The sequence below is a fragment of the Balearica regulorum genome, chromosome 1 (assembly GCF_011004875.1).
Source record: "Balearica regulorum gibbericeps isolate bBalReg1 chromosome 1, bBalReg1.pri, whole genome shotgun sequence".
NCBI classification, from domain to species: Eukaryota; Metazoa; Chordata; class Aves; order Gruiformes; family Gruidae; genus Balearica; species Balearica regulorum.
This window is the reverse complement of record NC_046184.1, coordinates 53,173,481-53,198,407: the sequence shown is the minus strand read 5'-3', so window position 1 is coordinate 53,198,407 and position 24,927 is coordinate 53,173,481. Positions and strand designations below refer to the sequence as shown.

Genomic DNA, 24,927 nt, shown 5'->3' with positions numbered 1-24,927 from the left:
TCACATATGCCCATTTGTGAAAATGATAGGCCAGTTTAAAAGTTTCATGTGGGCCCAGTCAGTATTATTTACACTGACCTTTTTTTTTTTTTTTTGATGATGGGTTGGGGTTTTTTTGTCAAACTGAGTCATTCAGGCTATTTTGAACCCTCAAAATTTTGGAACAATGGATCTGGGATGAGCACCACAGGGGAGTCATTTTCCCCTGACACCTAGGGACACACTGAGTGCTGTCATCAAGTGGTGGTTTCTGCTCATGTATTTACATATTGCGCGAGAATATGTCATATCTCAGGATCTTTGTAGCCTGTTCAATTTGCAGAATGAAAGATTAATTACATTATGCTGGCAATGCATTCCAAATATTGATGGACCTTATTGTTTCTCACAAAACCAACAGTTAATATAGCATCTTCTGATCAAATTGAGGGATAGAAGTAAATTAAAAATTCCAAGTAGATTAATTTCCTGTATGAACCTAAATTGGTTTCACACATACGTGTATGCTAAAATGATTGGAGCCATCAAGGAAAATAAATTGTAGCCCTGTTCATGGAAGGCAGGAAAGCAGATGTTTACAGACTGTTTTCAGGAGTAAGCTTGAAAAAATAATGGAATGACCAACATTTTACTCAAAATGGAGTTTTAAATGTGTTCAAAGTTGCATTCCAATATCCCTGTTATTCTAAGTTATCCAATGCGAAGCTCAATGATGTTTGTAAGCTGTCAGTCTGAATAGCATATTCGCTTTAATATGAAACATTATTAAAGTCCATCAGCTTCATTTCTGGAGAAGGTTCTACCTATGTGCCTATATGCAAGACAGGAAAATCTATAGCACCATGAGAAAAGCTAATGAGACTATAAAAAAGGGCTAGCCCTTAGCAGGCTTTGCCTGATTGCTGGGTGAGGTCTGGGAACATACACTTGGCAAGTCCGCAGAAACTTCCTGCTAGCGGCAGTCCTCCTCTTTTCTTGAAAATGGCATTGTTTGAATGCCAGAATTTGGACTTGCCTAGCAAGAACTTGACAGGGAGACCCCCAGAAAGAGTAGCAAAGGGAAGTGCCAGGACTTCCTGCTCTGGCTACTACACCACTGCAAACTCCTCACTCCTGGGGAGTTTCCCGTAGATTCACTTCCTCAAATGCTTTTCCTTCCCGCTCGAGCAGACTAATGGCTGTCATCTAGTGCAGGACAGCCCTTCCTTCACCATTTGCTCAGCTCTTATACCCTTGGGTCCCTGACCACTAACTAAATCCTGTTGCTTGTAAGTGCATTTGCCTTTTTCAACAGGATTTCATGCACAGGAACAACAGCATCTTTAATGCGCCTTCCACCGGCCAGGTGACATCTTTTATAGCTTTATTATTAAAAGCAGCCCAATTGAACAAATAGAGTATTTGATGTGTTTTCTGCACACTCTATCTATATGATGCAAATACCTGTATACATACATTCAGCCAACATGCCCATTTGCTTGCATTTCCTTAGGCGGCACTCCTGGCATTTTCTCCTCATGTACATGTCCATCTCGCAGTTGCCTCCATTTTTACACTTGTATACTGCATTTTTTGTGATGCTTCTTCTGAAGAACCCTGCACAACACAGCAGTGACATAGATAAAAGAAAACACTCAAAGAAGCAAAGTAGTCAAGTTGAAGAGCACCTCCATCTCAATTGGGTTTTCTGAATGACACATGTTCTGCTGCACTATGAGTTTCTTTCAGTGCCTGGATGACTATATTCTTGATATTAGTACTGAGAATACTATCAAAGCAATATAATTTAATAAATCAACATGATAAATCACATGCCCAAACATTAGACAGTATCCCAAAGTAAGGTCCTGAAACTGTGAATGTTGGGAAAGTTCAGACCCATGTCTGAAACCTGCCAGGAGCAGCTGAGCACCAGCATTAGAGCTGTAGGGTGATACCATACAAATAGCCAGTGAAAAAAACATGAGTCTGTTAAGTCTCTTGAAATACAGGATTCGCAGAAAGAGAGTTGAGTAACTCATCACAGTTCCCTCAGGTCCTGGGAGCCGTGGAAGCTCCACATACTGGTCTCCTTGCTCACCCCCAAGTTTAATAAGGAAGCTTACATGTACATGTCTATTGTACATGTGGCATCCTCCTGTTTGTAGGATACTCCAGCCTCATTCACTAAATATTGTCCACCTAATGAGTTAAGCAGTCACCTAATTTCACCTGCGCAGGCAGTTCTACTGGTATCGTCACTGGATTCGCTCCAAAATTGCACAGTGGTAACCGCAAATGGCAACTGATCCAAGAAACCGAGAGGATCTTTCCTCAGTTTGTCCGAATCTCCTATTTAGCTGCTGCCTATCACATCTCTGAGAGTGGTATCGTCGGCAAAATGTGGAGTGCTGAAGGTATGAAATGTGATCGAATAAAAGAGTCATCACAAAACAATAGTGTCTGCTGCCAATCATGAATGTTTCCTGAATTTTTAGTATGACTCGCTGTGCTATCACAATCTTTTTACATTGGCCTTTGTATAGCAGAGACAATGTAGCATGGAGTACAGAGGGAATTAACTCTCTCTGGCATAGGAGGGAAACTCAGTTCTCCTCCCCATCTGAGGGCAGGTCTCTGAAATAGGCTCATGGGAGCTTCTGCTGGCACATCACTGTTTTAGAGTATACTTCCAACTAGAGCTCTGCGTAAATTTGCACTATCCAGAGTTATTCACAAACCTTTTGCTTTCTCAGTGCCATTGGCTGGCACAATAAAAACACCATTGTTTTCCAACCTGGCACTTTGATGCGCTAAGAGAGGCACCAGATAAGACCCAGTCTTCCACACTCAAATCGTAGGGAAAATTCAGACGTGAATCTGAATTGTTGGCTGTTGCAGGATTTTTCTGTGTGTTTTCAGAATGCATTGACCTAAGATAACATCCCACTGAATCTAGGCGAGAAAACACATGACGTGATGATTTTGCCATTGTCAGATCACAATTTCCCAACTTTGGCCCATGTTTTTATAATTGCATAATCTCTTCCAAGCACCAGTGTGTAGCTACCAATAAAGCAATTCCACTACCTGGCCACAAAAAATCTGTCATTTCTCTGAATCTGCTGTATTTTCTGCTTGAAATCTCTTCCATGCTGTCTGTTTTACTGGCTTCTTTTCAGATAAATACACTTGACTGGCATCAGTCTCTTTTGAAATGCAGATTGCTTAGAACCTTCAGCAGCCCCAGGCATTATTTTTATTCATCATTCACATGGTGTTTAATACAGTACCATTTACTGGTCAGGGAAGGGAGAAAAAGGCCTGGATTTAAGCTGTAGGTTCTCAGTGTCGGTTAAAGGAAACTGCATCTGCTTTACATCATTTATAAATTTTATTTGTTAAATCTAAATCCTGTAATTCATGACACATTAATTAGTAGTAAATGCTGAAAAGTTCTGCACAAATATTTATGACATTCTAAGTTTGGCTGATGACTTATCACTCACTCTGTCCATAAGGTATGTGTTTGCTTTTTCATGGAAGAGCAAAGAGAAAAAGAGCTTTTAATAAATGAATTTTTTAGAAGTATGTAAGAATGTGAAAGACAAATGCAAAACTAGGGATGCAAACTGATAGGAGCCAACAGGAATTAAGCAGTCAAATATTTTCTCTTTAAAATAAAGTTTTTTAAAAAGTGAAATGAAAAGTGAAATATCTTTTGGCAAAAAATAGTTTTAAACCTGCTCTTGTTTCAGTTTTATCATGAGGTGATTCTTGAATTATTGTCTTCTTGAACAGACTTCTTCATAATTAGTTTTTAAATTAGCTTTTTGGTACAAATGGAATTTCTATATATATTATTCACGAGTAATTCAAAATGAACTTAAACTGCCTGAAATATTTTATTTGTGACCTTCTATAACAGGAGGAGTTTTACAAAAATACATAGATAAATCAGAAATGGCATCTGTTAATCTAATGACAGGGCAGCCCCAAAAGCTGAAGTTTTTTCTGGCACAGTCTAACTTTTATCTGATCTTGCCAAATTGCAAAAACCTCACGTTGGCTGGGAATGTTGAATTTGCTTTGTTCTCTTAGCTAGTGATGAATATAATTAATTATGGGTAGAGCTGATCCAATGCTACTGATGCTGATTTTTCTTACAGAAATTATAAACATTGCAGGAGGACAGCTGCTAAAAGTGTAGGTGAAAGCTTTGTAAATATCTTCCTTTGCCATCCTGATGGCCAGCTGCTTTGGGTTTTTCAATTTAAAAGTTTTTGAAGTTCACAATTGCTAGTGAAGCACCTGCTCCACTCTGTCAAGACATGCTTCAGTGTTCCTTCTCCCCATGCCCATGGGGTGGGCGTTCATGTGAGCAGATTAAAGCGTGACCCTTCTTTGCGAGAAGGATTCTCAGTCTGGCTTGACTTGACATCAAGCATTATCAGGAGTGGTTTGAAGACTGCAAAAGCTCATGCCGCTGGCCTGTGCAAAGGGAATTCACAACTGGCTTTTCTCTCAGCAGAACTTGCTCTGTGGCTTTGTTGAACAAGTGCGATGATAGTATGTCCCACTTGTTCTGCAACACCTGAAAATGGCCTTTAAAACCCAGTATCACTACATAGGCTAAGGCTATACCAAAAAGTCTTTGATGTCTTTCTGCAAAGGTTGTCTCAGAAATGGCCTCTACAGCAGCAGGCTTTAAAGCATTGTATATTGGTCACTATACTGTAGCAATGCCTGTGAACTGCCTCATCCTTTATGGACCACAATTGTGATGCTATTATTGTTAATCAAGACAGCATTTTCTAAAGTGATATATTAGAGGTGAGAGAAACCTCAAGGAAGCCTTTTCTTTTTTTTATAGTACCACAGCAAATGTTGTATGAGAGCAAACGTTCCATTTAATCTGCTTTTGCATGATATGTAAAATATTAATGAAATAGTTCATACTTATTTGTTAATGGCTGGTAATGTATTACAAAATATATAGAAGTATATACTACTGCTTATCTCTTTAGATTAATATTCTCATGGGGGACAATAAATAAGATCTGAATATTTGTTCCTTCTGCCTTCTCCATTCTGAAAAGAATGGAGAGTGTTGCTGAATGCATTACCCAAGAAAGAAATGAAAGAAAAAATTAACATATTCATCACAGAGGATTGAATCCCATAAAAATATGCGCAAAGCCTCCCCCTTTGAATAAGAATGTCCACGGCATCGGTGAAGCAGGGGTGCTGCAAGGTGAGCACTAGTCCTACAGAAAGGGACCTGCATATTATTTTGGGGACACATTGAGCATGAATTAACAGTCTTGTCACCAAAAGGAAGGGCTAATCTCATACTTGGATGTGAGGCACGTGGGGTAGTTCTTCTACTGCACTGACAGGAGCACAACTGAAGTACTGAGCCCAATTTTGTTCACCACGGTTTGAGGGTAAAGTATACCCGTGTGAAAAATTCCACAGATACACAGGAATGTTCCAAGGTCTAGAAAACATAGTATCCTTTTCACCTTGCCAAACAGAATTACTATCCTCAGCACATCATCTTACTGAATCAGCTGGTACTTTAATTACATCTAAAGTTAATTGTAGAAAGAGAATGCATTATCTTTAAATAATTCAACTTTTACTATGTATGATCAAGGGTACTATTCTTTGTAATTGATGTTGCAGTCATGAAGCAGAGTGAAAACATAAAATAAATTGTCCCAATAAAGCAGTAAAATTGTGGTACATAAAGTGATTCAAACTGAATCAGTAGAGAGATGAACACATATTTCTTTTCACCATGGGTTTCAATTTGGGTATTTACTTGGTGGTTTTAACCTCTCTCCTGGAAACATTCTTTACAAATTCCATAGTTTGTAATTCTAAGTCTTTGAAAAATTACTAAAACATTTAATAATGAAGTTAATAAACAATAGGAATAGCTTACTAACAGAGTAAATATATCATTACTTGGAATCTTCCCATTAAAATTGAGTTTAATCTGGTTTATAATGACAACATTCATATGAGTTTATTCATATTTTGTAACTTTGAGACTATTCATATAGACAGGAGAAAGAAACAAATCTTTTATTTATTGGAATTATTGAGAAAAACTATGACCCTTGACTGTATTAATGTTTAGAGTGGTTGACCAGTGTGGTTTGTTGTGCCCTCAGAAAGGAATTTGTAATAGATAAAGTAAAACCCCCAAACTTTTCAAAGTCCACTCTCAGTGACAGTGATCTCCATATTAAGATGTTTTAGTGCTTCAGTAATGTCCATGCTTTAGCCTTTATCCATGGAACAGAAATGATAATGAAATACTTATTGACTAGAATTTATTTCAATAGAATAAAAAACTGGGGCATTGTTTTTCTTTTATAATGTACCTCAGTCCTGTGACAGAGTAACTGTCTTTAGGTATAATAGTTATTCCATCAGCATAACCTTTTTGTCCCTCTCTGCTAAAATATCTGGCAATCATGTTTCTAATAATGGCAATGATTTTCACTATCCCATTTATCCTGACGCCAGCTTGTGGATACTGTTCTCCTAAGCAGCAAGATATTTATCCTACAGATACCACCAGTTTCCTGAAGAAGCTCCCTCCCTAGGAATAGGGGCTATCCCTAGAAGCAAGTCCAGAATTAGAAATCCTTTCATTTCACAAACCTGAAGACACTCGCCATATCCTTTGGGAGCTGAGGGAAAGAAATTCCCTGGGAACAATCTGCAGGTGGGAGCTGACAGCTTTCACTTCCTTTCAATGCGCACTACATTTGGGCTCAGTTCATAGCCAATTTCTAGGGCAGTCTAGCACCAAAATCCCAGGGGCCTCCATGGGTTTGGTTCCTTCCACAGGCAGAGATCGGCATCAAGAGCTGCCAAGATGGCAGAGCCAGGCTTCCAGGCCCTCACATGGAAGCTGTTCCGCTTACCAAGAACTAAGGATGGCTTACGAGCCATAGGTTGGCCAACTGTGCTCTTTATTCACAGGGCAATGGTGGAAGACACTGCCAATCTGTCTTGGGGAGAATACAGAACAGTGTACACCAGATCCAAACGTAAATCTCTCAAATGATTAATGACTCAGATAAAATAAACAAGAAAGAAGAGAATAAAAATTCAGAAACAGCTGCGCTTATTAGCTGCTTTGTATTCTGTAATTGATTTCATCCTACCTTTGCATCCTTCACAAGTAAGGGCATTGTAGTGGTACCCAGAGGCTTTGTCACCGCAGACCACACAGAGCTCTTCTCCTTTCACTCTTCCCGTGGAGTGACCCAGTCTAGGCTTTTTGGCTGCAGGGATATCCATTATCTCCGTCTCCCTTGTGAAAAAGGTCTCTGAGGGTATTCTCCTGAGCTCGTACATCCCGGGGGAATACCATTCCTCATGCTGCGGAGGGTAGAAGCCTAGGTTGGAGTAATAAGGCGGCGATGAAATCTGAGGCTGAACTTGGGGAAATGGCACACTGTTGTACTGTGTGTAAGGTGACACATCTGCCTCTTGCACTGGAGAACTCATTGGCTCTGAAAGGACACCTGGAAAATAATAATGCAAAACCAATTTCTATTACTACTATGAAACTGCAGTTATCAGAGAAGTTTTCACGTCCAGACATCCATCACAAAATCAAGACATAATCATAAAGATTGCATTATCTGAATTCAGATTTGCTGTGGTCCTGGTCCTATGCAAATACAGTGCAAGATATTTTAAAAGTAACTTAGCCATTCTCAGCCACTCCTTTATTATTGGTGGAAATGTCTGGCACTGGCACTTGCATACAAAAATATTGAAAGATACCGTGCAGGTAATTGTATAAATGTTCAGTTTACATGAAAGAACAATCCACACCACAAAGAAGCTAGCAACTCAAATTAGGTGTTACAGCAGAATAAAAGAAATCCAAACAAAAGCCAAAAATCCTATGGCATTGGTGAAAGTTAGATCAAGACTCAAACGTCATGTTAATTTCTGTTTAAGGCTGAATGACTACGTCATGATAGCGGAAAACTGCCCAGGGGCAAGACAACAAGAGTGAGGCTTAATTAGAAGACTAAGAACATGAAATAACCTTTTAGAAGAGCCCGAAAGGGGAAAGTGAGGTTACTATGAAGGAGCAGGGAAGATATTCCCAATAAAATCGATGAAATGCAACCTTCTCGCCAGCCAGCCTCCAGCAGCCACCCAGCCAGCCTCTGCAGCCTGGTCCCCAGCCCCGACAAGCCTGTGGCACTCAGCACAGTTGTGAGGTTCTCACAGGAAGCACCTCCGAGCCAACAACAAACCTGGCAGTGGTACAAGGAATGGCAACCTTTCCTGTTGGGATCGACACAGTATATGGAGGCTACCTTAACTTTGCCCATTAAATAGCAGGTTTAAAAATGCAAACAACTTAAGTCTCATTTTTTTCTGTATTACAACAACATTTAGCAGCTGCTGGATGGCATAATTAAAATCAAGCCCATGCCAACCAGCTGAAAAGAATAATTTAAAAGTTATTTGCAAACTACTTCATATTTTGTGTTGGAGAAAGCCACTTCTTGCTGTTTCACGAAAACACTGACACAATTCCTTCATTAGTTCCAAGAAGAGAATCTGAGAAAAATAGTGCATATTTCCAGGAAGATGCTGAGTCCTACTTTTATTGGAGTCAACAGCAGTACTTACAAGGAAATCATAGATTAATGTTCATTGGTGACCATTACTTAACAGTGCTTCAAAAGCACTCCAAAAACATTTTTGCTGACATAAAATTGGTTCCCTGGCAAGTCTTCACTCCTGAGGAATCCAAAACAATGAAGAAATGCTAACATTTAAGAAGAGGGAACATCTGTAATGACAATAATAATTAAAATCTATAGCACAGGATTCTTCCCTCTCCTTTGTTTCACTTCAGTTAGTGCCAGAAACTAACCTTTTCATTTCACCTACATTTTCAATTTCAAGGTCTCACACTTTTGCTCTGCAGCCTTCTGCCCTTGCTACTTTACTGTGCTGCAGAAGCCATACAAGTGTTTTGGATTTGTATGATTGCTGTAATCGTCCACAGCACATCTTTGCCAATAGCAAATCTTGGGGTCCCAGTTCAAGAATAAGCAGCGAGATGTACGTCTGGAAAAACGTGACACAAAACCAAATGAGAATAATGGTGCCATTTATTATTAATTCATTTAATTATGGTTGCGTTTAGTTGCTCCAGAAGAGGCCAGGGCCCCGAGTACTACACTAGCAGAACAGCAGAAGGCACTCCCCAGACCCCCTTAAATAAACAGCACAGACACACAGAGACCTGAGACAAAGTGCAGGCATCTGGGGATGCTACAGAAGAGCCTGGAGGTGAAGGTAGAGCTTCATGCCTCAAACGTGAACTGTCACTGATACCTGCCAGCTGCAGCGGTGACAAAACTTGTAAAGGGTGAGGACAGCAACGGTTGATGCTGACCTTTATTGTTCAGTATAGGTTTAATGAGTGGGTGGTCTTTCTTTAATTATATTTATTGTTTGTTGAGACTGCTGCTCATTAAGACTGGTCAAGATATTTCAGGTACAAAAACTGGCGTTGTGAGATACACAATCATTGTACAAACCACTCAGTGTCTCTTTGGAAAGGAATCTGTTCACCATGGAGACCTAAGTTGTCATTTGCTAGTTAGTAATTAATTAGTAGATTGAGTTTGATAAAGAAAAGTGGGATGATCCCAAAATGATAGGGAAGAAACTGTTGATTTTTAACTTTATGCTATTTACAGAAAATTCCACAAAAGCTCTATACTAGCCATCTGAACTTCATGGGCCTCTGAAAGAGCAAGAAGAGAAGGCAACACTCTTTGCACAGCAAAAAAATAAACTCAGGGCTTGTTAAAAAATTCAGGACTGCTAAAGAACTGCAGCACATGCTGAGGCAATATTTGGTGTTTATTTAAACCACTGTAGGTCCATTTGGGTTACAGATATGTTTATAAAAATCCTCACAATCGTTAATTCTACTCTGCTTCTGGAGGAAACAAAAAAATCTGAGTCTTAATGTATAAAGTTAAACATGGGGGGGACGGGGACGGACAGACGACCTAATCAGCCCGTATCTCCTTCTTTTTCCTTCTGTGTCAGGCAAATAGTTAAACAACCCAGCTGAACTGAGTCCATGCTCAGCGCAATGGAGGGGAAAAGGGAGCACAGGCAGGGTTGAGAGAGACTGAGAGAATGTGGTCTCGTTTTCTGTAAAACAGGTTTACAGCTAAAACTCAGGGAAGTGCTCGGATACTAGTTATGGAGACCAGACTGAATTTTAAAGATAATGAGGTTGTAACTATGTAGGGTTTCCCACTTTAGCTTAAGGTTTTTGTGGTTGTTTTGTTGTTGTTGTTGTTGGTTTTGTTTGTTTGGGGTTTTGTTTTGTTTTTTAAAGTAGACATGTTTGAAGGGCTTGGTGGGTGTCTATATTTCATCCTTAGAAATCAGTCAACTTGTGCTGACTCAGTGAAACACCATTCTCTACCCAGAGCAGATCAAAAACAGTTGTCAAATTATTTTTTTTTTCCCACAAAATTGTCAAGGAGTTTAGAATTAAACACTGCAAGAAATGGTCTGCTCCAAAGCATTAGTAATTTAAAATAATTCCTAAAAATAATTGTTTAAAACTGTGGAGGTGTTCCATAAAGATGATTTCACAATGAAACTGTTTCGTTTTTGAAGTTGAAATGTCCTTTTACTCTGAAATATTATCTTAAAAAACTGAAACAAATTATGAGGTTGAAATAGAAACTAGATGCCTTGAAATTGTTGGGACAAAGTATTTCTATGACCTGATCCAGAAAGCGTGGTCTGAGCTGTGTTCCCCAGCCCTCTGTGTGCACGAGGCTTCCAACAAAAGCCGAAGGGGTTCTGCTTTCGGAGGCACACGGTGCACTACTCTGTCCTGTGTGACATTTGAAAACCACATTGATTTTTGGAATTACGCTTTGGAAAGTACATGCGAGTCTAGAACAAATAGTTTCTTATCACAAAGGAAAACTAATCTTATCTCACCAGCCAGAATGTACATATGCTTTTATCCAGACGTATACTAGTAGAAGTCTGAGATGGGCTGGTCTCATGCCACTCATGTAAAGCAGCAGCCGGCCCACTGAAATTGCTGGAGTTGCAGTAGTATAAAGCAGTGAAAGTGAAATCAGAAACGAGCTCACTGGAATACAGTGATATTTTATATTTGTGTAGTCTGAACTATTTTGAAACGTTTACCAGTTTTTCCTTTCGGAAGCAAACCTTTTACATTTTTAAAGAAAGACTACTTAAGCGCACACAAATGTGATGTTACTTATAGCTGTAGATCTTTTAGATTATGTTTTGCAAATAAATGTTTTTCAATTAAAAACATTTTACAGAAATCCAGAAAGTTTACCAATATCAAACTAAAACCTTCACATGGGTGTGGTCATCATTTTACAAATATTTTTCCACAATCCCACTTGCAAGTGAAACTCATTGAAGTCTTTGGGTTTGTTCCTTTAAATTTTACACAGAATATTTTACACCACAAGACTTGAAAAAAATACTTGACATAGACTTAACCGCTTGTAGAAATGAAAGGGAATTTTCCTTGTAGGAACTAAAGAAAGTGTTTACAATTTGCAGAATTATACTGAAGTTATGTGCAGATTGAAGATGGTTTTATTCAGAATATTACAGAAATTACAATGAGATCACATTTTAACGTAAAAGCTATTGTTCCATTAATATAAAGCTAATTAAAGGGGAAAAAATTCAAAGCAGGTTTAAAATATGAACCTCTGACTCTCCGTAGGGTATTCATGAAGGAACTTAAAGGAATGAGAATAAGATTTGAGATTAAGGAATTTGGAAACCATAATGTAACCATTAATGAAAGCCCGATTTAATTCCAAACAAATTATTTGCAGATCTTTAGAGATCACTTGGCTTAAACAACCTTCTAGCATCCTACAGTTTCAAGGCAGAATACAAGATCAGATGACAAACATGTCCAAGCGAGAACAGGACAATATCCTACCTTAAGCTGTCTTCAGTCTGACCATTTCTTGAAGAAAAATACTCTCCTTAAGGTACCCAGTCCTCCTTTCCCTCTCTTTTTCTTCTTTTCTCCCCACTAAAGACTACATATATATAAAACTTCCTAATTCTGCTTTGTCCATATCCTGTTGACTACTTTACTGTAAGAACTTTCTTTAAGACTAGCAAAGGAGTGACACAGGCCAGAGGTTATATAGTTTACTGATTAACTTCATTACAGAGAAACTTGTTTGTAAATGTCTGAAACAATAGCAATGTCCTTTCCCAGTGTGGATTTACCTGGATAAAATTTGGTTACGATTCAAGAGGATGCCTCCAAGAAGCCTAGCCACTGTAATTTTGTACCTATTGTGGTTTATTTACAATAAATTTTTTATCAATAAATATTTAGTAATGCCAGGTGATTCTGTGCAACAGATTAACCACTTCAATATCACAAGAAGCATGTTTTAGCTGACTGGATTAACAGATATTTTAAGCACAGAAATGTTGTCTTCTCAAAAAAAGGCCAAAGTGCTCAGGCCATATTGGACACATCTGTATGATAAGATAGAAGAGTGCCAGAGAGATGTCCTTGCTCCAAGGCCAAATGATCAATTCTCATCGCTGTAGCTTAGGGGTAACTAATTCTCTCCAGGGTGCGTCTGCACTACGTAGTTGTTGCTGACCTTACTCTTCTGGGCCCATGTAGCGTCCCCATGGCTCTCAGATATTATTGTTTACCATATGTCATTTCAGTTCAAAGCACCTGGAATGTTGTGAGGACTGTGTTGGATGCCACCACAGCACTACTGGGACAGCGTGAAGTCAGAAGATAATGTGGCTTGCCTTGGTTTGATGGCAGCTAAGGTATGAAGGTACAAACCCCACTGAGACAGTGTTAGAGGACAGTGTAGGGTAAAAGGAGACAAACCTACTGCAGTCTTGTCCACGCTGCCTTTTGGGTAACAGTCCCTGGAGTAAGCCCGTGGCTTAAGGACACCTACTAAAGCAATCTAAAACAGAGCCCCAGAGCAAGCTAAGGGTTGAGTAGTGTCGGGATGGACAGTCAAGGGTGCTGTGTCTCTTTCACTCTTCAGCCTCTTTCATTTAGCGCTGTGGATGAGCCCACTAAGACCCAACATCAGATTTGTGATCAGAAGTATGTCTGAGAACCACACCTGGAAGTGAATAGGCAGAGAATCAAGCCCCAGACTGCAAGATTCCCCTTATTTCATGAAACAGCCTCCTTTCCAGGCTAAACTCCACAAATGACTCACACATGCACAAAATGAAGCATCATGCAAATACATTTTGGTTTTGCCTTGCTCTATGGTGTGACCTTCACCTTCAGAGCCCTGTTCACCCACATTCCTTCGCTTTAATTTTTTTTCTCAGATTTGTTTAGTTTGGCTCTTTTCATAATTATTATACATACATAATTTTCTGTTTTAATTTGGGTTGGTTTGTTTCCTTTTGATTTGGGGGTCTGTTACAGGCCTAATTATTTTCTCTGCAGGGACAAAGCCAGATGTTGCATCACCTGCCTTTGCCTTGCTAAAGACAAGTAGTTATTTAACATATCTTATGATCTTGAAGCTGTTTAATTAGTTTGGACACTTGATCCTACTACCTTTTTTTTTAAAAAAAAAAAAAAAAAAGCATAACCAGAACAAATACAAATTTATCTAAAAGGAGTCAGTGTTTTAAGCTCATCTTAGGCACTGTTCTATGCCTACCACAACTGTCAATGGCATTTCACTGTTCTTACATTGTCAAATATTTAAGACAAGTTTAGATGTATCGCTTTCTTTTCCCCTTTGCTAGGTTTCAATTTTTATTCTTCCTTTTAAGAGTGCTCATTCACCTCAAAATACTTTTTTTTTCAGACAGGGACATGTACAATGAGGATGGCATTTCTTGTCTTGTTATATTTTAATGTAACATTACAATAAAACATTGTCAGGCCGTCAAAAAATACTTAAAACAGGTCTTTATTCAAATTAAACAGGTAGTAGTACTGACTTATCTTTCCGGGTTCTTAGAAAAAATCCATCTCTGATAGCTAAGATTTCACACGATATCTTGCATATTAGTAACTTCTGTATGAGGTGCTTTCACAGAATATAATAGGGCTATTACTTTAAAGGCCTGCTACTTACTTATCATATAAATGACAGTTTGAGTGAAATGCTGTATATATTTCAGATGCCATACAAATACATGGCGTATACCCTCCACATTTAAAATATGAAGGAGACATTTTTGGTATCTGAAAATTAGTTCAGTCCCTTGTGAAAAAGGGCAAGCAACAACCACTGGAAGAAAGAAGATAATGGAGATATAGGTATTTAACACATGTATTTGCCCTAATATGAAAAACTTTCAAAGACAGTTGAAAGATGTTATCAAATACCTTTTTGCAACAGTCTTGCTGTCCCAGCTGAATTGCCCAGCCTTAAGCAAAGCTTGTCAGCTTCAGCACAGTGGTCTGCTAATGCACCTCAGCATCTTCTGGATCACAGCTTGTGTCCAGCCAGTTTGGGGCAAAGCGGAGGAGCTCAGGTCAGTCTATGTCTATCATGGTAGAAGTGTCCACAGAATAAATTCCTGGCTCTAAAGTGAACTACAAAGTTCCCAAATGTTTTAAAGGAGACCAGGACTTCAGTCCTAAATTACAAGGGCTCAAAATGCAGATTGGTAGGTGTGTCACTTTCTTTTAGTTCAGGATATGAAATTGGACCAGTCTTCACACAGCTGGCCTTATTCAGTTCAATGGGGCTTGTGAAATAATAACAGGGTTTGACTGAGGAAGAGAAGTATCTTAACAGGACAGGTCCCGTGGAGACCCATGCACCTCTGGGCTTTCTTGTCATCAAGAGTCCCTTTCCCTCAGTGGGAAAGCCAGAGCTGCAAGGAAAAAAAAATTGATCTTGCATGCAGACGTTATAGAGGATGCATTTTATGTATCTCCTTTTGGCCACTTCTTCAAAAAGATGTTTTCTGTAAAGAGATCTAAGATGTTTCTAAATCACCTGAGTAGTGAGGTGGAAAAACAGAAGCAGTTTTCCAGGAAGACAGGGTGGAAGGGAAGGACCCTGACTTCTGCTTGGTTAAAGATCCTTCCTCATTTACATTTTGAGCTCTTTTTCCCAGGGACTCATAACCCAAGTGAAAAACTACAGTTAAAACACAAAACTCCAAAGACAAAGAGAAACTTTACCTTAGACATATACTGTTAAATAGAAACATACAATTTCCAACTACTGAAAGGTAGAAAACTTTTGGTTCTTTTCTTTAAGCTGTTCCGAAACCTGCTGCAACTGGAAATCTTGAGAGCAAGTAAGTATAAGTGCCCTGGAATTGCCATGGTGATGAGACTCACAGCACAAGCAACTCAACAATTGACAACATTTCTTTTGAGACACCTGGACCCGGGGCTAATGTTTAGAGATGCACTTAGGTTTATTTTTTAAGGTCTAAGAACACTCTCCCAGTAGACAGAGTGAAGAGTAATGAAAAGATAATATATTTCCAAGGTTTTTTACAGAATGTGAGTATGCATCTTTGAAAAAGGACTGTTTTGTATAAAGGCTGATATTTGTAAGCCAGCAATTTCTCGCTTGTATTACATCAGAGCTGTAATGTGTGAGAAGTCCTGGTACGAATGTATATTCTAAAAGGGTCATTTAAAAGAGAAGCTTTCCTCCTGTTTCCTTGGGTTCACAAGTTTCTACCTACCAAAACTGAATTAAAAAAAAAAAAGCAAGTAGTTTACAAATATAAAATTGAGAGGCAAAACCAATTCCTACAAGCATCTTGAAGAGATGGAGTCACATTTTTCACAATGAGTAACTTTGTGAACTCAGTTGCATATTATATCTGATGATTTTTTCTAGCTATAATAGCAAAAGACACCAAATTTGTAAAGAATTCCATTCTGAGACTTGAGTGAAATCCCACAAAAGAGGACCAAGTGGCCATACACAACAGTCAGAAGTCAGCTTAAGTGAAACACAGCAGGAGTGCTACGTCTCCTTCCTAATGGGACCCTTGATTCAACCGCTTAATACGTTATTTCTTTCTGTTACAGAAATGTCAGTTTGACTTAAATCTCCATTGTGCTAAGCTCTGAATACCTATAATGGGGGACACGATCCCTCTTCTGAAGCCTTCACAATTTCTGAATAAGATTTCAGTGCGGAGAAAAAGTATTTTAAGTTAACATACTTTCTTGTATTTTGAAGCTACCTGATAATTAGTCTTTAAAAATAATGAAATAATTAGTGAAAAAGTATACATCAGGCAAAAATCTTCTTGACAAAAAGCTGAAGTAGTTCAATTATGCAGGACTTTTAAAGGCATGACTGAATATAAAATTTGGCACCCTAGATTTGGACATCATCCTCTGCTTTGTGTATCATGGCCTGACATTGGAATTAACAGGTAGCAAGAAAGTGTTATAGCTATTTACATATACTTTTTTTAACAACTGTGAAAACATTTCTCCCACCAAAACCCAACAGATTTAGGGGGGAAAAAAAAACCCAACACCACACAGTAATGCAATGGGGTTTGTTTATCATTAACGATAGTGCTTTAGTTCAGCTGTATGAAGCCAGGACACTGGAAGTGGTCTGATTTGGAGAGATGCTCCTGACATCTAAGAGCTCTGCAGCAGGAATGGCTCCGCGTGTGAGGCACTCCCTACCCGAGACACTATTCTTGTTTCAGATGATAGATGAAATTGAAATGTTTTTGATTTTTCCAGCACTCAAAAAGACAGAATTCTGGTCTTATTTCGTCTGGAAACTTCTGAAGTGTTGCAGCTTTCTGTGGGGGTCTGTATTGTGTGTACCATGTTACTCAAAAAAGTTCCTCCTCTGCTGCCAAAAGAAAGGCTAAAAAATGTGTTATTCTCTTTCTTTTTTTTTTCTTAGCATTACATGTAACAGGAGACAGCTCCCCCCTAGTTATAAAATATTGACCAAGAATTCTTCATTCATTAACAAACCCATGCTTAGCCTTGAAAAATTCAGTGGAACTGGAGCAGGGAGAATTTTTCAGTGTGCATTATAAATTTTCTTGTTTCTTATAAATTTTTCTTGTTTCTTATAAATTTTTCTTGTTGAAGTTAATAGCATAAGTTTGTAATGGTCTCAATAAGGCAATGGTCTTAATTTAGGTGAAATTACTTTCATAAATTTGCATAACATGGCAATGCAAATATATCGCAGTATAATTTTATTACAAATTAACTGAAAATATATCTGCTCAGCTTGATTTAAATGGTTCACATGAAGATAACATCCAGCCTACATACAAAGGGCTGTCTTTGCTGAATGGTTTCAGGTATTATTATAACAGTGTTATTAAAAACAACCTTGTAGATTACTACGAGCACTAATGACAGCAGTAGTGTGCCAGATTTCATTAACACCATAGACCCATTATTTGTTATTCCTTCCATAGGTATTGAAAAATTCAAGAAGGTTGGCATGTGTCAACCACATATCCTTGACTTGAGATTTCAGTGCATTTTCTTCAAGGTTTCTGAGTAAAGGATAGCTTGCTGTTTTATCCTAATTTGGTGACTTACCAAACAAATGAGGACCTTCAGTAAGAGAAAATCCATCAGCAGTGGCTAGCTGGTGATGTCCTATTAAATTCATTTCAGATCCCATTTATTCTTCAGTTCAGGAGGAATATGCTAATTAAGAAATAGGTTGAAAGGAGACCCTGAAAGACATAAAGCAAAAAGAATATTTAAAACACAATAACTCATTTTTGTGTACCTATTCTAAGGCAGGATTCAGGAGGTTGTTGCAATATTTACTGTAACAAACAATGGCTTGAAGTTACAATACCTAATTCAGCCTTTAAATAAAATGCTGCATCTAGTTTGTTTGGTTTTTTCCTTGCTGCGGTATATTTTATTTGCCATCCTTCCACTGTTCATGTAAAACTAAAGATGGTTTATGCTCAGCCTTATTCAAATATTCACAGACTGAAGCACTGGCCTGACCTGCTGAGGGCATGCTGCCCAGGCCCCCTTCCAGGGAATACCAGTTGTTTGCATTATTTTTTCATCACCCTTTCATCATTTCATTGGTTTTGCTTACTGAAAAAGTGGAAGTTTATGGTTAGGTCAGAATAATCAAGCCAGGAAACTTGAGTTTGATTTCCAGTGATTGGCTCTTTATCTTGCCTTCAGTAATTACTGTCTGAACAAGATAAACGGTGGCAAAAAAAAGAGAAAGCAAAGCCTTGGTCTAATAATCAGGGTCACCCACCCCGCTCCCTTTGCGGTCTCAAGCAGCCACGTGACTCTCTCGCTTCGGGAGGTTGGGAGATGCTTGGTCCTGCTCACTAGCGTACTTTCCAGCGGGTCAGACAGAGCAGCTTTCATCTCCTGAGGGTGACAGTGGCACTGTACCTAGGTCTTCTCCTTCTCTAAGCACTAGGTTATTTAATAACAGGCAAGAGGCCTGCCATCGCCCCCTACTCAAGCAGAGGCTGTCACTAGATCAGCACCGCATCCAGGAAGAAGGCGTGCAAGAGGCTCCCTTGCCCAGCTCTGGGGAGGGGCGGGGGGTCAGGATGGTGCAAAAAGGGGTTCTGGCTCATGTGGGTGGGATGGGGCAGCTCAAGGTTATATTTGGGGTGCAACCATCAGCAACAGGAGAACATACAGCTCCAACAAGGAGGTGTCTCAAAGGCTTATGCAGACACCAAGAGTATTTTGCATAAAGTTGACAAATCTCTTTTGCTTTGTTTTATAGTCTTAATTCTTTATTCGGTTTTATTCCCATGGGACTGTCCCAGAGACTGCGTTTCCACTCAGTGAAGGCGTTTGAGAGTCATAGCCCAGTTTGCTTCCCAGTGAGGGCTCAGCATGTTCCTTGAGCAGAAGTGAAGTCATCTGACAAAAACGTGAATGCAGCAGGAGGCCCCAGTGCTGAGCAGACTGGGAAGTAGCTTGCGAGAGCGGCTAACACACTGTGTAATTATATTCAGATTTGTCTGTAAGGATTCATTAAGTTCTTTCTTAACATAAACAAAGGCCCTCTAATTAGACAGATGCATTTTAAATGTCTGCCCACAGATAATTTAAACAGTTTACTCGGAAATGTCAAAAGCTACTTGTATCACAGACCAGATACTGTTCTTGCGGCAAATAACATGTAAACACACAGTCTCAAATCTAGTGCAGAAACACAGTTTTGCAACAGCAAAAAACTCCATGCATCTTGGGATGGGGGCTGGCAACCAGCCCAACCACCCCAGCAGGCTCACGTCTACTTCCAACCATTTTACTGCCGCGCTGCCACATTTGCTGGTGAAGGTATCCAAGAGGTGGGGCTGCCCGCATGGCTGCAAAGGGTTGTCAGGAATTGCAACACAATTTTTTCATGAACTGCCCATGACAGACACTTGGGAGGGGGTTCCTTTTACAGCCCCTTATGAGGGTTCTGCCATGGGAGAAAACAGCAGCATGGTCAGGACCCTTATAATGCTAAGAGCAATGTCAAAATGAAGCATCTTCAGAGGGCTCCTGAATGTTTCTCTGGATTTTCTTGCTGAAGACCAGAGGAGAAAGGCCATCTCCACCCTCTCCTCATGTCCAAGCCCTTCAATAGCTTTCTTACAGCCCACAGGCATGCAACTCTTGCAGTTCCTTGCAAGATTAGTTCTCCCTGCAGCCAGACTTGAAGATTACATTCCGTCACTACTGCTACTTCTCATGTTTCCTCCTCAGACCCTTTATTAGGAGCTAACACTGCAACAGCTAACATGTCACCTTGGGATTGTGAATTTCTGTATGTTCATACAGAGCCTAGAACTTGTCTTAGAGAATGTTGGATGTTCTATCAAAATGCTTTAAAGACACTCCCAAGATGACATCCATTTTAAAGTATTTTGTCAGACTATCAGTATGCAGTCAGACTTTCAATGCATAGCTTCTTAGCTCATAGGGTATATATCCTGCCTCTGTCTAGTCTGTGCTGCAAATAAGGAGAAAGTAAGCAACCTGTATTTTTAAATGCTAATATAGTGTCTGTGGTTTTACAGTCTCTTTGAAATGTCTATAAACTTCATGCTTGTTTCTTTGAGGCTATTCCATTTTTTAACATGCCATTAGATAATGTCACTCTTTAACCTCAAGGTAGCCTTCTTGGAATCTATTATTCTTTACATATACACAAAAACCCCACCCTGGTGCTATTAATATTGCCTTGTTTATAGTAAGAAACTTGAGGATATATTTGTCATAACCTCTCAGCATGCTAGGACATTACAGGTTTTGTAACTCCACCCCTGCTGCCACATTAATTTTGATCTGGATGGATTCAGTTTGAGCCAAAAGTTCATGATGATTTTACAGTTCCCACCTTTTTTAATACTTCATTTTCTTTAATATATTCAGTTGATGTAGACCATTTACTGGATTTCATGGAAGAAATTAATCCTATCTTCCGGGGATTTCTGCAAGGCACAAGACATGATCACCATTAAAAGGCTGGAAATACATTTTCCATTACATGTAGCTTTGTTACTGTAAATTTTCCTGAACACTTAATTAAATAGTGATTGACATTTTGCTTTGATTTGCCCCTGAATCCAGCCTGCTCTGAGCCATCTATCCTATATTAGATTTATCCAATTAATTTCACCAGTATTTAAAAGCAGCAGCTACTGATTTCCAGCTTTCAGACCTATACCAGGTGCACAATATGGAGCATTTAAGCACCACTTATTCCACACATTGTTCAGTTCTGGGAAATGGTATAGGTCACCATAAGCAAGTGTTGGAAGGCATCACAGACCCAGGGGTGGACTCCACTGTTGAAGTGCTGGTTCCACAACGCACATCCCATCATTAGCCTCTTCTCAGCCTAATCCTCCTAAGCTGCTGCTGTGGTTACACACCTGTGGTCCCAGTAGGCTGCAACTCCCATGGAGCAGCTCCAGAAGCATTATCTGGCCAGTGGGATAGTCACACCCAGCAGACATACAGAGGCACCCAAATTGCTAGCAACACGGCCAGGTGACAAAGGGTGCCATCTACAGCACCTATGCACAGAACCTCTTGGCAGAGGTATTCCTTCCAAAGATAGAGGGTCTGGAGCAATTTTTTCTCCTGGTAACATAAAGCTATGTCATCTCGGCTTCCAGAACCAGTTCAGCTACATGAACTGGGATCAGTAACCACTCTCTTAATTCAAACTTCTTTATCCACCAAAATTACATCATACTGGAATACTTCGTGATATTCACAGGAATCTTTGGCATGACTAAACATTCATAACTATTTCTACCTCATACTTGTTTCCTTATATGAAGTGTGTCTTTTAGCTACTTCTATCAAGATCAGTCTAGACTGTCTTACTCAACTTGACTGATACTCCACCTGAGGTGTAACAAAAAACCACATCAGAGAGGTAAAAGCTGAAATAAAGGCAATAGGTGCACAGGAAATCAATACTGCTCTGCAAAATAATCAAGAGAAATTAAGAGGCATGGGATAAGTTAGAAAGCTCCTTTTTTCCCCAGAGAATTATTTCAGTTAACTTGTTAATAAATCCTATTTACTCCACCATCTTTTGAGATTATTTTCATAGGGAAAATATACAGTGAAGAAAAACAGAGATCAGTATGTATAACGTAAAATATATGCCCAATTGCTTGAGATTATTTTAATAAATGGCATATTAAGAACTCTGAATTACATAAAATTATTACATGCATCTTTTAGCATACTTCAGAACAGTCAATCAATGCATGATTATGTATTCTATGTTTAACTGAGAAAATTGAGATATATATTATTATATATGTGGCTTGTTCTTTCACTGTAGGTATGTGCACGTTTATTCAGCTTTCCTACAAGATATATGCTCATGAGTGTATACAAATATATATGCGTACAAATATGCACATGCATGTGGGTGTGGGTTTCAGATTTATTGTGGACTTCTATCAGTGGACAGCCTCTGACCCCACTATGGTCAATAATAAAGCTTCACCTGGCTTCCGTGTAAGCAAAACCAAACTTCTTAATGAAATAGAATCACAGAATGGTAGGGGTTGGAAGGGACCTCTGGAGATCATCTAGTCCAACCCCCCTGCTAGAGCAGGATCACCTAGAGCAGGTTGCACAAGATCGCGTCCAGGTGGGGTATGAACATCTCCAGAGGAGGAGACTCCACAGCCTCTCTGGGCAGCATGTTCCAGTGCTCAGTCACCATCAGAGTAAAGAAGTTTTTTCTCACGTTCAGATGGAACTTCCCGTATTCCAATTTGTGCCTGTTGCCTCTTGTCCTGTTGCTGGGCACCATTGAGAAGAGTCTGGCCCCTTCCTCTTGACCTCCACCTTTTAGATATTTATAAGCACTGATCAGATCCCCTCTCAGTCTTCTCTTCTCCAGGCTAAACAGACCCAGCTCTCTCAGCCTTTCCTCATGAGAGAGGTGCTCCAGTCCCCTCATCATCTTTGTAGCCCTCCGCTGGACTCTCTCCAGTAGTTCCCTGTCTTGCTTGAACTGGGGAGCCCAGAACTGAACACATAATAAAGTTAAAGTCAACTGGGCTCACTGAAAGACAAAAGAATCATATTCTCATATTTTCAGGTAAAGTAAAATAAGTTTGATCATCAGAAAAGCTCCATGATAGTCTAATTGCATTTTACCTTCAGAAGAAGAATGGTTGAATCTATTTCAATTACTTAGTAAAGAAAAATATATCAAAGCACTGGCAAATTTTTTCACAAATATTAGTGAGGTACATTTCCCTCCTGTCTCGTAATATTGTCCTATTCTTTACACATCTGGCTGCCAATTGCTCAAAGAGAAATTTCAGTAACATCATTAATCTATGGCCCAATTCAAACACTGTTAACATCAATGGAAAGATTCCTGTCTGGTTCACAGGCTTTTGATCTGGCCTCATAGCCTTTTTGTAGAATATTTAATGCAGTGCCTCACTTATTTGAGAGGCTTTTTTGTTTGCTTGTTTGTTTTTTTTTATATAGTGTATCAAAGAGACATGAAAGCATTAGGAAGGTTCTTGTTCCTTGTTTCTAGCCTTTTGCTGCCAGATGATTTTGGTATGCGTGGCACCACGGGCAGCTACACGACAACTGATGTAAAATACAAGCGAGAATAGGAGCAAGTTTTAGAACAAGAGGCAGCACTGGTTTTACTGTGTTTGAAATTTACTGGTTAGATTTCTTTAATATGATATTTAAAATCAGAGGACCAAAAAGACACAAGACACAGAAAAAATATAGGATATTCTTACAGCTTATTTTGAAAGGAAAATATATGTCTTTAAGTCAGTCACAGGTAAAACTGAAAACTCTACCAACAATCTCAGTGGTTTCTGTAGGTAGGCAAGTAAATTCACAGAGTGGGGTCAGCTTCTGGCTGTCCCTGGGATGACCTGCTGAACACCATTTCTGTGTGTCTTCCTTTCTCCAGCATCTTTTCCCTGTCTCACCTGATAAAACCCTCCCTTTTTAACCTGTTTTTGGACTCCCATCTAGCCTAGTGGGATCCCAATCTAGTTTGGGATCTATAGGTTCTCTGTAACACAAGCAAAAGCAGTAAAAATAACAAAAGCCAAATGTATCCCACCATGATTATAGCTTTCTGAAGATAAATGGTTAGCAGGAACACTCAGAATGAAGTGACATTTTCTTAAAACCTGGCAATGGTTTCAAATAGTAATCACTTAAAATGTGCAACTCCCTTTTGCTTGCGATAATGTGAAGTAAGTGCTAAAGTCCTGGACTTCAGAAGATGCACCTGGAATCTGTACACAAAACCGTCAAACAAAGAAATTACATAAAACAAATATAACCGTTGCATTCTAGATTGTCCTCTGTTCTCCCATTAATCACATTTAAAACATTTTCTGTTCCTAAAAGGATAAAAAATTAACAAACTAGTACAATTTTAAAGCTAATGCACATAATTAACTAGATATAGCATTATTGCAGAAAAGATTCAGTATCAAAGTTATGCTTGCTTTTCCAGTGACACACAGACACAGAAGCGTCAGCTTTCTAAAGACAAATTCCAACATTGTCATTATTTTCATAACCTTAACATTTTCCCAAGGGGAATTCCTGCTGTTGCACCAGTTTTGTAGATGAAATTACTTCTCCTTAAATCACTCTTCAATAAAATACTAGCTTTAAAAATCCTTTTCTTTCTGGTCAAAAATCCATTAATATCCACTAAATAATTCAGGTGAAAAAATTGCTTTTATACTACACAACAGCAGGAGCTATCAGTTTAAGGAATTATTACTTACTGTCCTTTTCTGGAAGACTGTGGATGGCAGGATGTAAGGCAGTTCTGCGCTCAGTTCAGTATCCTAACGATTCTCACACAGGAACATTTTTGTTTTGGTTTTTTTTTTTTTGTGGGTTGGTTTTTTGGGGTTTTTTTTTAGGTTTAGCAGAAGCCTGTAGTGATAACACAATGAATCAAAGCTTGGGCTCATTGGCTCAGTGCCCTAATGGAGAAGGATTACTCATTAACAATTCTTTCTTTGCGAAACTCTCCATACACAGACTGTATTAAAACGTTGTCCATCAGCGCAGAGACTTGAGATGCTTATTAATACTCTGGCTGAGTGCAGGGGGGAAGTTGACTCAAAAAATGGGGCGATAGTACCTTGTTGCTGATTATAACACTATTCTTGCACATGTACATTTTTACAATATTCTCAGCCTCCTTGTCTTTCTCACCCAAAGAGCCCAGATGTCATTCCAAGACATATACATGACTTCTAAGTAATTCTGTTATTATTTACCCTTTTTAGGGGAACCGAGCATTACACTGAGTACTGAAGAAGCAGACTGGGCTATAAATCACAGCATCGCAGGGATTTGGGGACATT

General features: G+C 39.1%; 1 protein-coding gene across 7 annotated transcripts in view; it reads right to left on the bottom strand.

Annotated features, from left to right (window-relative positions):
• The window catches only part of NR1H4 (nuclear receptor subfamily 1 group H member 4), a 39,192-nt gene extending 14,651 nt beyond the window's left edge, over nt 1-24,541 (bottom strand). Inside the window, exons 1-5 of one of the 7 annotated variants that reach the window (XM_075749486.1) lie at nt 24,337-24,538; nt 20,412-20,505; nt 17,618-17,757; nt 7,167-7,529; nt 1,444-1,596 (exon numbers count right to left, since the gene is read on the bottom strand). In XM_075749486.1, the coding sequence (XP_075605601.1) occupies nt 1,444-1,596; nt 7,167-7,529; nt 17,618-17,702 (601 nt within the window). In that variant the 5' untranslated portion in view covers nt 17,703-17,757; nt 20,412-20,505; nt 24,337-24,538. Of the gene's footprint in view, nt 1-1,443; nt 1,597-7,166; nt 7,530-10,796; nt 10,912-12,019; nt 12,212-12,952; nt 13,200-17,617; nt 17,758-20,411; nt 20,506-24,336 lie in introns of those variants that run through there. The other 6 variants (XM_075749503.1, XM_075749494.1, XM_075749517.1 and 3 more) reach the window with 6 other exon arrangements.
• Between the last annotated feature and the right edge of the window lie 386 nt (nt 24,542-24,927).